The 12,730-nt window shown below is 43.4% G+C and overlaps 3 protein-coding genes across 6 annotated transcripts in view; all 3 read right to left on the reverse strand.

Annotated features, from left to right (window-relative positions):
* Window positions 1-501, reverse strand: part of LOC105561114 (alpha-amylase A-like) — a 9,932-nt gene extending 9,431 nt beyond the window's left edge. The window contains exon 1 of the mRNA XM_012010811.1: window positions 260-501. Coding sequence (XP_011866201.1) covers window positions 260-436 — 177 coding nt within the window. The 5' untranslated portion in view covers window positions 437-501. The remainder of the gene's footprint in view (window positions 1-259) is intronic.
* A 1,558-nt stretch (window positions 502-2,059) lies between these two features.
* LOC105561124 (mediator of RNA polymerase II transcription subunit 15-like) lies at window positions 2,060-5,519 on the reverse strand (the record flags this gene model as incomplete). Its single annotated transcript, XM_012010850.1, has 1 exon — window positions 2,060-5,519. A coding segment is annotated over one exon (1,026 nt), but the record flags the coding sequence as incomplete, so codon positions are not given.
* Window positions 5,440-10,886, reverse strand: LOC105561115 (serine-enriched protein). Of its 4 annotated transcripts, none has more exons than XM_012010812.1 (10): window positions 10,420-10,886; window positions 9,982-10,085; window positions 8,605-8,810; window positions 8,388-8,523; window positions 7,756-7,794; window positions 6,740-6,857; window positions 6,322-6,479; window positions 6,094-6,225; window positions 5,831-6,013; window positions 5,440-5,702 (listed from the first exon to the last, which is right to left on the reverse strand). In XM_012010812.1, exons 3-10 carry the CDS (start codon window positions 8,799-8,801, stop codon window positions 5,520-5,522), a joined length of 1,146 nt encoding a protein of 381 aa, XP_011866202.1. In that variant the 5' UTR covers window positions 8,802-8,810; window positions 9,982-10,085; window positions 10,420-10,886; the 3' UTR covers window positions 5,440-5,519. The 4 variants fall into 4 exon arrangements, with proteins under 4 accessions (XP_011866202.1, XP_011866203.1, XP_011866204.1 ...); XM_012010813.1 differs by having other exon boundaries at window positions 5,440-5,690; window positions 10,420-10,881; XM_012010815.1 differs by having other exon boundaries at window positions 5,568-5,686; window positions 10,420-10,884.
* Window positions 10,887-12,730: the final 1,844 nt, after the last annotated feature.

Raw genomic sequence — 12,730 nt, forward strand, 5'->3', positions numbered from 1 at the left:
AAAATTTTAAACAATTCTCACATAACTGATTTTACGAAAGAACTACCTTAAGTCACCTGATCGAACATTCTGCATCCTAATTGGCTCTCGTAAGCGATCCAGTATGAAAAATAGTATCGTGTGCCATTGACTTAAGTTAATTTAAGCAAATATTATTGTATGCACAAAAGTAAAAGACTTGCAACCCGAATTAATAAAAATTATACACACGTATATAGTTTATGTAACGCAAACACTATGAGCGTTTGTTCGTACGTACCTGCACACCACCGTAGCCCATCGGACCGAGAAAATCTTCGCATTCTTTGGCAATGTCGTTGAACTTCCATTCGAACAAGTGAACCATGGTAGTTCGCCTATCGCCGGCATAATGCAGATCTTTATGGGCGACTGCGAACGCCAGCAAGGATATGAATCCGAGGATGAAGAACGACATCGTGACACAAAATCCGAAAACTGACTGTAATCGCTTTCCCGATATATCTGGACAATTTATAGGAAACTCGCCGGTGATGCACGATGATTCATGAAGCTATCTGACTATCTGACAAGTGGTACGATACTCATGATAAATGTCACTAGTATTAGTAGAGCAAACTGATAATCGTCATCTGCATTATGTACCGCATTTGTCATTCTTTCTAAGGTACTGACATTAATTGCCGACGGTCAAGGCGATTCCGTTGTAGCTGGCAGCTGTTACGGCTCGACTTGAAAAGTTTATAATTGTCACACCACGAACAGACAAATTGTTAACTGCGCGGAAAAGTACAGCAAAATGAATTCTATAAATTCCATTTCGTGGGCATTAATAAAATTTCGATAGGACTCAATCGATTTTCCCTCTCGAGATTTTACCCATGCAATGTGATCGTGGAAATTCAACTGCGGGCCGTTCGTGGAAAAGTACAGGACACTTGTACGTTTCCACTTGTTTTTTCTACCCATGATTTATTGATCGCGGTTTCTGTATCTATAGAGGAAGGTCCCCTGTTGTAAGAAAGGTTTCTCATATGAGACGGCAGGTTTTCAACATCCAAATTTAACCGCACTCCCTTTTCGCGGCGATTACACAATCTAACAATGAATTTTCCACTAAACAGATCTCACTCCAGGACAATAAATTCATGGTGGAACCAACATGACGATGCCTAATCATTTAATAAAAACCCCGCTGTCTCATATTAGGACTCTGTGTCATAACAGGAAACTTTCTTTTATAATAGATATTCTTACGAATAATTAGATAACATTATGCTCATTTATATTATCAATGAAAAGCAAGGTTTTATGCTAAGCGATACTCGGGTGGGCATTTTATCTCCGTCGTCTTCGTCATAATCAAAGCAATTATAAACAATTTTTTTTGTACTTACGCATGAGCCGTTTTAAACATCAAATCGACGCGCCGGTGCAGAATAATTCTATAATAGAATTCGAAGGTGAGTTTTTCTTCGCCGCGCTTGTGAATGGTATTTCGGCGTGATCAAGCCTTTTTGAAAGGCCGTTAACACCGACGGGGCAGCCTCAATGGCAGATGGCACGATTGATAGATCGGTACGGACTAAATCTCGCGATATCTTACGTCATAAAACGTAGCCGGGATGCTGGAAGGATAATTATTTGTGATGCGCCTGCCATCTGACGCTGGTAACGAGTCGAGCCGATCGTGGGGAGAACAAGGTCGGCGGAGGCACGGGTGCGAAATGTCATGATAATATTCATCGATCTCTTTGGCGCGTAACACCTTTCGCTATTTATTCGAGATGATTTGTCTGCGATTTATCACCGCGTTGACCACTCAACGTTTCCCGCGCGGGGATACGGTGGTGCGAGAATAACGTAATCCAGGTGTTGAACGTGCGGCGGCGATTCGTATTTACGCAAAAAGAGGAAAGAGAAGGAAAAAGGTCGACGTCAGAGTGAAACGCGCGCGCGTTGATACGCGCCTTTTGTACGTCGGCGATTTGAATTACCTTTTCCCACCATCTGGTCGTACCTAATATGGTTTCGCGCGGACACTTCGCGGTCGCGAGGTAAAGGTCTGCAGAACTCCGTCTCTCTTGACATCACGTTTTTTTTCTTTATTCACAGTTGGACTCATTTGGCTACGGCATATCACAGTAAATAGATCGAACTTTTAGGTAGAGTTATACCGATCGCCAGCGAATTAACGGCTTCAACTTTATACCACAAGACTTGCCCGTCTCTCTTCTTCTCTGTCACAGCTACGCCCTCGAACGGAAGAGACGCGTAGCACGCTTCTTACATAGAATACATCCTACACGGGGATATGTATAAAATCAGACGCGTAAATGTTACTTAATTAGTAAAGGAAACTTAAACTAAAAGTTACAACGATATGATATGCTATTCATATGTCAAGTCGAGAGATTGATTCTCTGGTGCATTGTGTCGTAAAATAACAGTAGACGGGAAGACTAACGGATACTATTACAATATTTTTGTTAAAAACACAGCCGAAGCGGTCGTAAAACATCCGTAAATCGCTGAAGAAATCGTTGAATTAACACGTTCACTATCACTAATTACTCGTTTCATCTTTTCGCCAGGAACGTTTCGTCACAATTCTCTTAAGGCGCGATTTTAGTGAGGCGGCATGCTGTATAAAACTTCCGGCGTTGAAAATTTATCTCAGTGCTCAAAAAAACAGAGACACAAGCGCAAATCATAGCTGGACGCGCCTGCGCGTCGGTGATAGCGAACATGTTAATTAGTATCAATCGAATGCTAATTAGTTTGAAACGAAGAGAAATAATCTCGCGATGCTTTATGCCACACTTTATCCATACACTCAGCTCGATCGCACTATCGATTAATATTGTAATGAGGAGTTCGCGCCGTTTAGGCTGCTCAACGATGTTATATATATATTTTTTTTGTACATACATCTCTTACGTATAAAACAATAGAAATGTCGCTGCACACAAACAGACAACGGTACATAGACAAGTAAATATATTGACATTTATAAACATATCTTTGACACATCTACGCAAACAAGCTGCACATGCGACAGTAATAAAACATTACCAGAGGCGACAGCTGCGTTTTAGTTTTCACGTTCAGTTGTGGCGTTATGATCTATGCTTAAAGCTTAAAAATTAAACTGCTCCTATAAACTCTACCGGACCGATAGTTAACGTTACTGTGGACGCGCGCGTGCGTGTCGTAACTTTTGTGCATATTCTTTATTCGTAATAGACTGAAGTATAACTTATTTTACAGCTGCATGCATCGTTTACACCTACTTGTTAAAAACTACCGGCAATAGCGTTCGTTTCAGCGAAATTTATCTGGCGAGTATTCAGACTTCTTTTACTACCGAACTTTTCTTTACACCGAACCGTAGCTTCACCGCGATCTCTGGTTTTCTGATAATTGATGGTGCAACTGAGTGGAAAAATGAATATGTCTTGCGTCGGGTGTAATAATGTCCAGGGAAGCGCCTATGGCAAAACATCGTGCTCTCCAACGGTCATCTGTTACTGTCAAATCGCCGCCACGTTGCTCAGAAACCATATAGAATATATGTATATTTCCCGCCTCTTTCTCTCTCTTTCTCTCTTGGCTATAATATAATATCAGATCTACTTTCAACAAGCGTATATCTCTCTGAGATCATCATTATAACTACATATATTCCACAGCGAAAAGCTTGACGATAATGCAATTTCGTTGGTCAACAATGAAAATAGTTTAATAAAATTGATAAAACATGAATCATAATAAGTATAATTTATGGTAAATTAAAAGTCGTAAAAAATATCAGTTTTTCGAGATAAATTTGTAGAGGCTAACAATTAAAAAATTCAAATAACAAATATACTACGAGTACAAAAGAAACTTGGATTTTTAGATGCACGTATTTTAACTAATCCATGTTCATTATCTGCTCGTAATGGTGCATCCACTTGACTGAACAGAACTGCGTGCCTGTCGAACGATAGAGAAAGCATGGCGGAGGAAGCGACGGATGCACTTTTGTTTACATGCACATATTTACGTCTGCACATTTTACGTTTAACAAACACATATTTCCTCTTGCAACAATAACACGAGTACGATTGTCCCCCACCACGATCATGGATGACCGAGCCTAACGGAATCCTCTGATTGATTACATCTAGAAGTGGCATATCGAGATTACCGAGATTGCGACGCTGGATGCACCGTTAAAGCTTTGCTTGCGCCGTGGAGAAGAAGCTGATTACATGCACCAAGTTGATATTCCGACGCGCGCGTTACCTCCGCGCGTCGACATTAGAACGTTAAAGGAAACGCCGATATGCCCCCCTTGAGACACTAAGTAACCCCGAAATGCGCAGCGCTGCGACGCGCCTAAATGGCAAACGCATTGCGTCTCGCATTCACGGTACCTTTCAACATGGATGGATAGAGTCGTAGAGCCGTATAGCCGCGAGGTCGCTCGAGATATCCAGACGGAAGCGACGAGGCGAATCATTCGGAATTTAGAATATGTGCGTTTTGTATAACCAGACCAGATTTGCGCGATCCTCGTGCCTCAGCACTATCCTAATGTAAAGTCCACCGCCCTCGAGTGGTCGGATTCCCTGCTGTTCTTCACGTGGCTGCGGCTGCTGTTGCTGCTGCTGCTGCTGCTGCTGTTGCGATTCCCCAGGCTGCTGCAACTGCGGCTTCTCCTTCCGCCGCTGCGCCCTTTGATCTTCTGGCTGCGCTCTCATCTCCATTTTCTGCTGTTGCGACTCCTGACCCGACACGTCCGCGAGCTGAGCTTTCTCACCTTGCTTGCGCAGCTTCGCTCGCTCGTTTTTATCCAGCGGTTCTTGCAGTTGTTTGCGTTTTTGTTGCTGTTCGTCCGCCTTCTGCAGTTGCGGCTGCTTGTCGTCCACCTTTTTCTGTTGCTGCGCATGCTGTTCGCCTTTCGATGGACGCTTCGTTTCTTCTTTCTTCAGCTGCTCCGCTTCTTTTTTCGGCCGCGTAACTTGCTGCTGTTCGTCTCTCCCTTTCTCCATAAGTTTTCTTCGTAACTCATCTATCAGCTTTTGCTGCAGCGGTTTCTCCTCTTCTTGTTTTCGCTGCAACGCTTCCTCGTCTCGTTCCATCTGACGGCGCAGCTGCTCCTCCAGTTCCAGCTTACGCTGCAACAGCTTTTGTTCTTGCTGAAGCTTCCGTTGCTCCCTGTCCTTCTCTATCTTCTGACGAACCTGTTGCTGTAGGTGACCCGGCTCCTTCGATTGCGGCTGCGCTTCTTCCCGCTTCTGTTGTTCCTGCGGTGGACGCTGCGGTTGCTGCGACTCCTGCTCCGCATGAACCTGAACTTGAGATTCCTGTTCCTGCTGTTGCTCCTGCTGCTGCTGCTGCCGCTGCTGCTGCGGTCGCTGTCGCTCCTTCTGCTCCTTTTCCTGCGCGATAACATCGTCTGCCGGCGCCGCTCTTTCGTCGGGGCCACAAATATCCTCGGTTCGTCGAGGCTCGTCCGAAACGGCCGCGATCAGTGCGGCCGTGGCCTGAGGTTAGTTGCTACCAGAATTTTGTTTCTGATCCGATCCGGCGTCGGAGCCGCTCGAGCTCAAGGTCGTGATGCTGCCATACGGATCCAGCGACGACTGGACCGACATGCTGCGACCCTGTCTCCTCACTCTGTGGGGAGAGAATTTTCTGGGGTCAACACTGGTTGGGTCTGCCTGCAACAAATTCTTTCATAAAGAAACTGATTATGCAGCCGTATCGAACTTGCGCGAGACGTTTCCGTAATGCAAGTTGATTACGTCAACGACTCATCCTTTACGATTTCAAATGAGATATATGGAAAAGCAACGCGCACCTGATAAGCCAAGGCATTCATGATGATCTCCGGCGGTACCAGACCCAACGGATTCACTTCTTGCATCAATACGGTGGCCGGGATTTTGTGAAACTGGATGTACTCGATGAAGTTACCAATTACGTCTTTCAGCGGTGTATTTTGATTGTTGTCGCAGTACTTTTTACTCCACATCAGTGCGGCCTGAAAGCGAGCAGTTAGTCTTGCGGAAGCATCGCATGAACGTCGAATAGATGCTGCTAACGTATTTATGTCAGGCTTACTTGAAATTTTGTAAATTCATCCGCGCGTAGTTCTTCTCGGGCGAGGATCAGGCGGACAACGTGTTGCGGCAGTAATGTGAAAGATCCTAAATTCAGTACTTCATTTCCGTGCTCGTCGACGAATTCCAGTACCTTTTCAAGGAATTTCGTATTAATCTTGGATTAATTAAGTTATAAAATAAAGCATTCGAGCCTTTAGAGAAGCGTTACGGTTAAATGCGAGTTTACCTTCTGAACCAAAGATTTCGTGCATTTATACTGAATATAACGCTCGGCTGATGCTAACAAAGCGCAGACCGTGTCAACAGTTATGCAACATTGAACGAAACCTGCGCAGGCTCGTCTAAGCTCGTCCAATCCGTAATAATCGGCAGCGTTCATTACCCCTGCGGGAAAATAATTATTATCCATCGAAATCGAATTTCCTCAATCATTCATCGCGTTCACAGATAAAATGTTAAATGAATTTTTTTTCAGTACGTGGAATTACCGCGTGAACTTTTACTTTATATGTGTTTAGATCGCGAACGTCGGATAAGATATAATGACAGGAACTACTCGTCGGTGATGATTAATCCACGCGGCAAATAATAGACATTCTAATTGGCTTGTTAGAGATATATATACTGTATAATGAATTGATTACCAAGCAAGGTCCTAGGCTGCAATGTCACACATCCCGTATGAATGTACTCGATCAACTGCCGGAAGACGTCGGGCTCGAATTCCTCGATGATCAGCGTATGATGCTGATGAGATTGCGGCTACGATACAAAAGTGAAATCTAAAGATCTAAACGAAGAAACAGGGGATAGATTCAAGCTTAAGTCGAATACCCGTGCTAAGCGACTTGCATGGGAATTCGTAAAGACTAGCGCAATAGTAAATCCAATTCACTAATTATGAGATAAGAAATGATATGTCAAATATTATGTATGTATGGGCATTGTAGTAATATTCGTTTTAATCAAGTGCAAAATTTTAGCTATTGTGCATCTAACATATTAAGAGTATATTGCTTAACTAATAACCCAGCGAACATTCAGGCGCTATGAATATTTTTTAAAGAAACTTGTAGTATTTTCTATATTCTGTTGAACATCCTGTTGTGTAATTTGTCTCAAGATTTGACAATGGATTTGTATCAATATCAATAATTACAACTCGTTCGCTTGGTTGGATTATGTGAATCAATATGACAGCTGAAATAGTGAATACCGTAATCGTGCCAATCTACATCTATAATGGATTTGGCGACTACGAAAGTATAATTCAGTCGGTCATGCAAAAGTCCAAACATGGAATTAGCGCGCAGTTCAGTCCATAATCGTGTGCATTACATGTTTGAGTACGATTTGAGTCTTGAGGATCGTCTATCTTTGTCCGACGAGAAAAAGTACAATCAAGGTGAAAGAGCGTTTGTCCAAGTAAAAAGGGTCAAGACAGCGAAGGAACATCGACTTGTCAATGCACAAACTTCAAGTGGTCTCCTACGAGAGCTCCTCTAAATGGTTTCGTGAGGCGAAATCGCAGTGCAGTGAAGAGAAAGAAATCAGTGAAGAGAAAAAGAGGAGTAATCAATTAGAAACGTGGGAAAAGGGGGCCCGAGATATGGGATGGAAACGATTTCGATCTGTATGTAAAATTGTACGTTCTAAGTACCTCTTGGATGGGGGCCAGTTGCTGCGTGAACCCTGACCGCTACACGACACATACAAACGCACACTTACTATTTCTATCCTGATAAAAGCGGAAGATTCGTTTCGGCGACGGCCACGATAAATATGCAACGTGTCCCAAGAGAAATGAGAAAGGTTGTCGCTTCAATAAAGTGCCTATATTCGGGCTAGCTGACAACGAGACGTACAATTCTTCCGCTTCATGTATTAATTAGCAGAACTGATTCAAGAGTTGGAAAAAGTTTTCCCCAAGTTAAAATTGCTCGACAGAGCGTAAGACACGAACGACCATTATTGGGCTTTGCATATCGAACGTGTTCGCCTCTTAGTTTGAGAAATTGTTCATATCGATTTTATGTATGTGCTATTTACATAATGATTATTGGCTCTTTCTGTCTTGCAATTAATATATACACGTATATCGACTTGAAGGAAAATTGGACAAGGAGCTGTTAAAAAATACTAGTAAAATTAAAAGAAAGATCTTCATGGCAATTTGATATATTGTGAATATATTGGGCTGCACTTATTATTTCTTTTTTTATTAACCGATGTAAACGGTAAGTTTGTTAGCGATAAATTGTAATATTAATTGTAATATTTCGTGTCGAGTACCTGTTGCGCAGCATTCTGTAAATTCAACAGCGGCTCGGAGCTGCGTTTAAGAAAGAGCCGGATCTTGTTCTCTCGCGCCGGCGGCTCTTTTTTGCGCTGCGGGCTCGGGGTTTGGTACAGCATTTTATGGAAAACTCTGTAAATTGAGAAAGATGAAAATCTCAGTTGAACTCGTTTGTTCCATGCGTATCGATTCGAAGGTGTTCTCTATACAAACCTGCTTCGGGCCGCGAGTACAGCTTTCACAGCGCAAACTGGCTCCCTGGTGTCACCGACGAGGAATGTCACGTCGCAGAGTTCCGGCATACTCGCCAAAAACTTCATGTCCTCGGCCAGGCCGGTTTTATTCTCGAAAGTCGAGTAATCCTCCTCGTCGGCCATCCCAGATCCTGAAGCCTCCGGCATCGGGCCCATGTCTTCCTGCTGGTTATTTCACGTCGAATGATACCGCATCGTCGTAATTGCATTTTCTTAACGCCTTACTAAATTACGATTTAACCATTCGATTCCGCTTGCAATGAATGTAAAGGCTATTCTCACCGCGATAAGTGTTAGAATGCGCGATATCATCTACATTTCTTTATTTGTAACATAAAACTGATATAAAGCATTGCTCAATAATATTATGTACGCGAGTAGTGCGCAGGCTTCGATAAAAATATCATGGCCTTTTAATACGCAGCATACGAGGGGATTATATATAAAAAAAATAAACGGCGCTTTCATCCATAAACTATAATATTATTATTTAAAAGATAATCTTTGCCTTCCCACCCCCTCTTCTCTCTCGTGCTATGAGGTAATCTATAGTTCCAATAAATTTATGCAAGGCTAAATGCGCGCACTATCAATATCGAAATAAACACGTCTCTTAGAAATTCTGCTTACGCCGTAGAGTGCAGGCGGTTCTATCGGGAAGAAAAATCTGTTGTCGACAAAGCGTCTCTCCACTAAAGGACGTACTTTTCCTTGTGTAACGCGATCTCTACCTACAATGTAATTAACCTACTTGCCAAGTGAAAAATTCGTTATCAAACTTACAAAAGTAACTCGGATGTGCTTCGATTTCATTCGTTAAGCCTGCCAATAAGACTTCGTACTTAATTGCCGTCTATTGTCGTTACTTTTCAAATAACCGGGACAAATAATGAACGTTCGTAAGATACGCGGACAGAAAGAAAAATCATTCAGATCCTGCAACTTCTTTTCAACCTCGACTTTGTTATACCAGATACAGAATTATTTGATAATTAATTTTCGCGTGTTTCAAACGTTCCTTTAAAACAATATGAATGCAAGCAATTTATTACTCAAAGAAATATCAGAACACTTTTTTTACATAGAAAGGCCTTTCCTTTCAATAATTTCGACAATTAATTGATTTTATTAAATCTGGAATAATTGCCAAAAATATTGAAGCGATAAGATAGCAACTCGTTCATTTTAGTTTTAATAATCATCAAATTATTTATTTGACTACATGCATTTGACTAGAGGACGTAATTATGTGACAGAGAATGAAAAGGAGAGGCTAACAACAGCTGTTGGGAAGAAGTAAACGAGAAAAGAGTCCTAATATGAGACAAAGTATTACCTGTTGCTTTGATCCCGGAGCCTCTTCGCTTGCCGGGCTGCTTTGGCCCCGAAAAAACACTTTTAACTCTCTTCTTGAATATCGTCGGAGAAATCAACCGTTCGCTGAATTGAATGCGCAAGAGAAGAAGATTAACTATTAACGTAGGAATCGTGGGACACTTGCATTTGCAACGACAAATGAGGCGACAGGTGCCAGATTATTACAAGGATCAAACGTTCTCTCTCATTAACATACACGTAATATATTAATTGAGCACATTACACGCGAAAACATAATTTGGCACAAATCGAGAGTACAATCGCAAGAGCAGTTTGAAGAAATCGTATGTAGAATGTAGATAAGATGGTTATACTCGCGGCAACACCAAGATAAAAGAGAAATTAATGCAAATTGCAAGGTGAAATTGATCGGACACTTGGACCGTGAGGCAGGTACCTAGAGATCCGCGACAATGAACTCGGGGTGCGAATCAACGTCGCGGGATGGATCGCGGTGGTTTCCAGCGAAGCTGCCCGGAACGAACGTCGCCCTTTCACGCCGCGGCCGAGACCAGGGATGATTTCGCCGCAGAGAACGACGCACGTGAACGTCCCCGGGTCCTGGCTTGCCGTCTTCGCGAAGACTCGAGGGATTCCGGACGCGTCGGGGGTCGCTTTCGTGAATGGATACGCAGCCGGAGAGAAAAAGAGAGAGAGAGAGAGCGCAGGGCGAAGTCTCTAGACGCGCAAAGAGCTGGACAGACCCAGAGCTTCCTGTCGACGAGGCGTCGGAGAGGCGTCGCGGCGCCTGCGTCATGAGGGACGCCGACGCCACCCTTCTACGCCGGCTCGACCCGGAGGACTTTCCCCCTATCGGACAGTTTCAAGCGAAGCGGATATCCTTGGGCCGGGCGATTGATTAAATATCGCTCGAGAGTATTCGGTTCGTTTCGAGATGCTGCGTCACAGGCTTGTACTTTCGCTAATTCGTGTCACTATCGCGCCGCGGTACACCTGAATTTCAATTAATTAAATCTACTTTGCGGGAATTTCAATCCTGGACTTTTTGCAGTTGCCTTATGAAATGTGTAGTCGGATAATTTGTCGTCTTGTACAGATTATAATACAACGTAATTCGTATCTGCGATTTAAAATATACGACTTTTGTATCTTGCAATTTTGTTTTACAATTTTTCCCGGAGAACACGAGTTTTCATAATTTTTTTGAGAACAGTAAAAAGACTTGCTAATTCTCGTTGCTCTGTGAGATTCCAATCGTTTGTTTTTCAATAGTCGGTATTTTCAGGATATCGTGCACCATGATGCTATTTTCATTAATGACCCGGCAATAATGCACGCACGGAAAGTGAAGATGATACGTTCGCCGTGACGAATTTGGCTCGACCTAGAGTAACATGAACTGGAATTATTCATGTTGTTGAAAAAGCCTCGTCTCACTTCGGGGCTTCCGCTATCTTTCTCTTCTAATCAATACGACTGGGCACCGCAACAAGTTGCAATGCGGCCGCAATACGCGAGAAAAACACCTTGGATTTGATGCAGATTCACGAATATTCTTCACCTGATTTGGAATTATTGCACGCACGTGGTACGAAATAAATAAAATTAGACATATATTATATAAGTAAACTTTATACAATTAATTGCTTTAAAAAAATGTAAAACTAATATAATAATTACGAGTTTACACGTTTTTACTTATCTGATTTACTCTCCGCATTTTATTATATTTTTTACGTTAACTAAAGAGTAAGAGTACTTGGAAATGTTTTTACAAAGAACTAGTTCGCCATGAATTTGTCACTTCTAGAGCCAAAAACTTGTCCGTTTCTTCAAATTACATTTTAAAAACGACAGCTGGGTCATTTGCGAGCGTGAATGTAATTCGAAACATTCGAGCCTGAAATCGCGCCGGAGCGCGACCCTCGCAGGACTCTTCAACCCCCGCTGCCCGAGTGGAGTCTCTCGGGCAGCGACGTGCGCCCTCCTGCGACCACGACGCCTGCGCGAGAATAACGAGCGATTTCATTCTCGCTCGTGTAGCAGCCCCTCGATAATTGGTAAACGGTTCGATAAATAGGAGCGGTCGTAATGAGCCGGGAGGGGCGGACTTCAGTAGCCATGTAAAACTTTTCCCCGCGCCGATTGGATTTGAAATGCGAAGGCACGCGTAGCCGCTGCCGCCTCGAGTCGCCAGGCTCTGGCCAGGGAACGGCGACGCCTCGTCCTGCGATCCCGTCGCGACATTTTTCCGACGTCGTTATTGATCCTCGGCGGGGGTCCGCCGTTTACCTTGCCCCTCAAAACAGCGGAACTCGTGGGTGGCACAGAATTGGGTCAGGGCTAAGCGAAAGCGTGCCGCGTTCCATTTTCGCACTGCGTTCTAGGCCCCCCCGTGCGACAGGGAGTCCTATTTATACTCCTCCCTTCGGAAATATATCGCTCGACGTATTCGCGTTCGCCAGCGCGAAGGCACTTTGCCGTGATTTACAGATTGCGTATTCTGCCGGTGTGCCGTGTCGAGGGACGCTGCGACATAAAACTTGATTCAGGATGTCGAGCAATTAGGGACTCGATCACGAAGCCCGTTTCTTTTAGCTGCGAACTCGTGATGAAAATTGAAAATTTTCATTTACGAATATTGGAAACGTTCACTTTTCACGAGTTCACGCTGGAAGAAAGGATTCGCGACCGAGCTCCCCGGAGCAGAGAAGAAACACGAGGCGGGGTTTTCTGAAAACTATTGG

This window comes from Vollenhovia emeryi, unplaced genomic scaffold (genome assembly GCF_000949405.1).
Source record: "Vollenhovia emeryi isolate VEMERY1.0 unplaced genomic scaffold, V.emery_V1.0 DF939211.1, whole genome shotgun sequence".
NCBI classification, from domain to species: Eukaryota; Metazoa; Arthropoda; class Insecta; order Hymenoptera; family Formicidae; genus Vollenhovia; species Vollenhovia emeryi.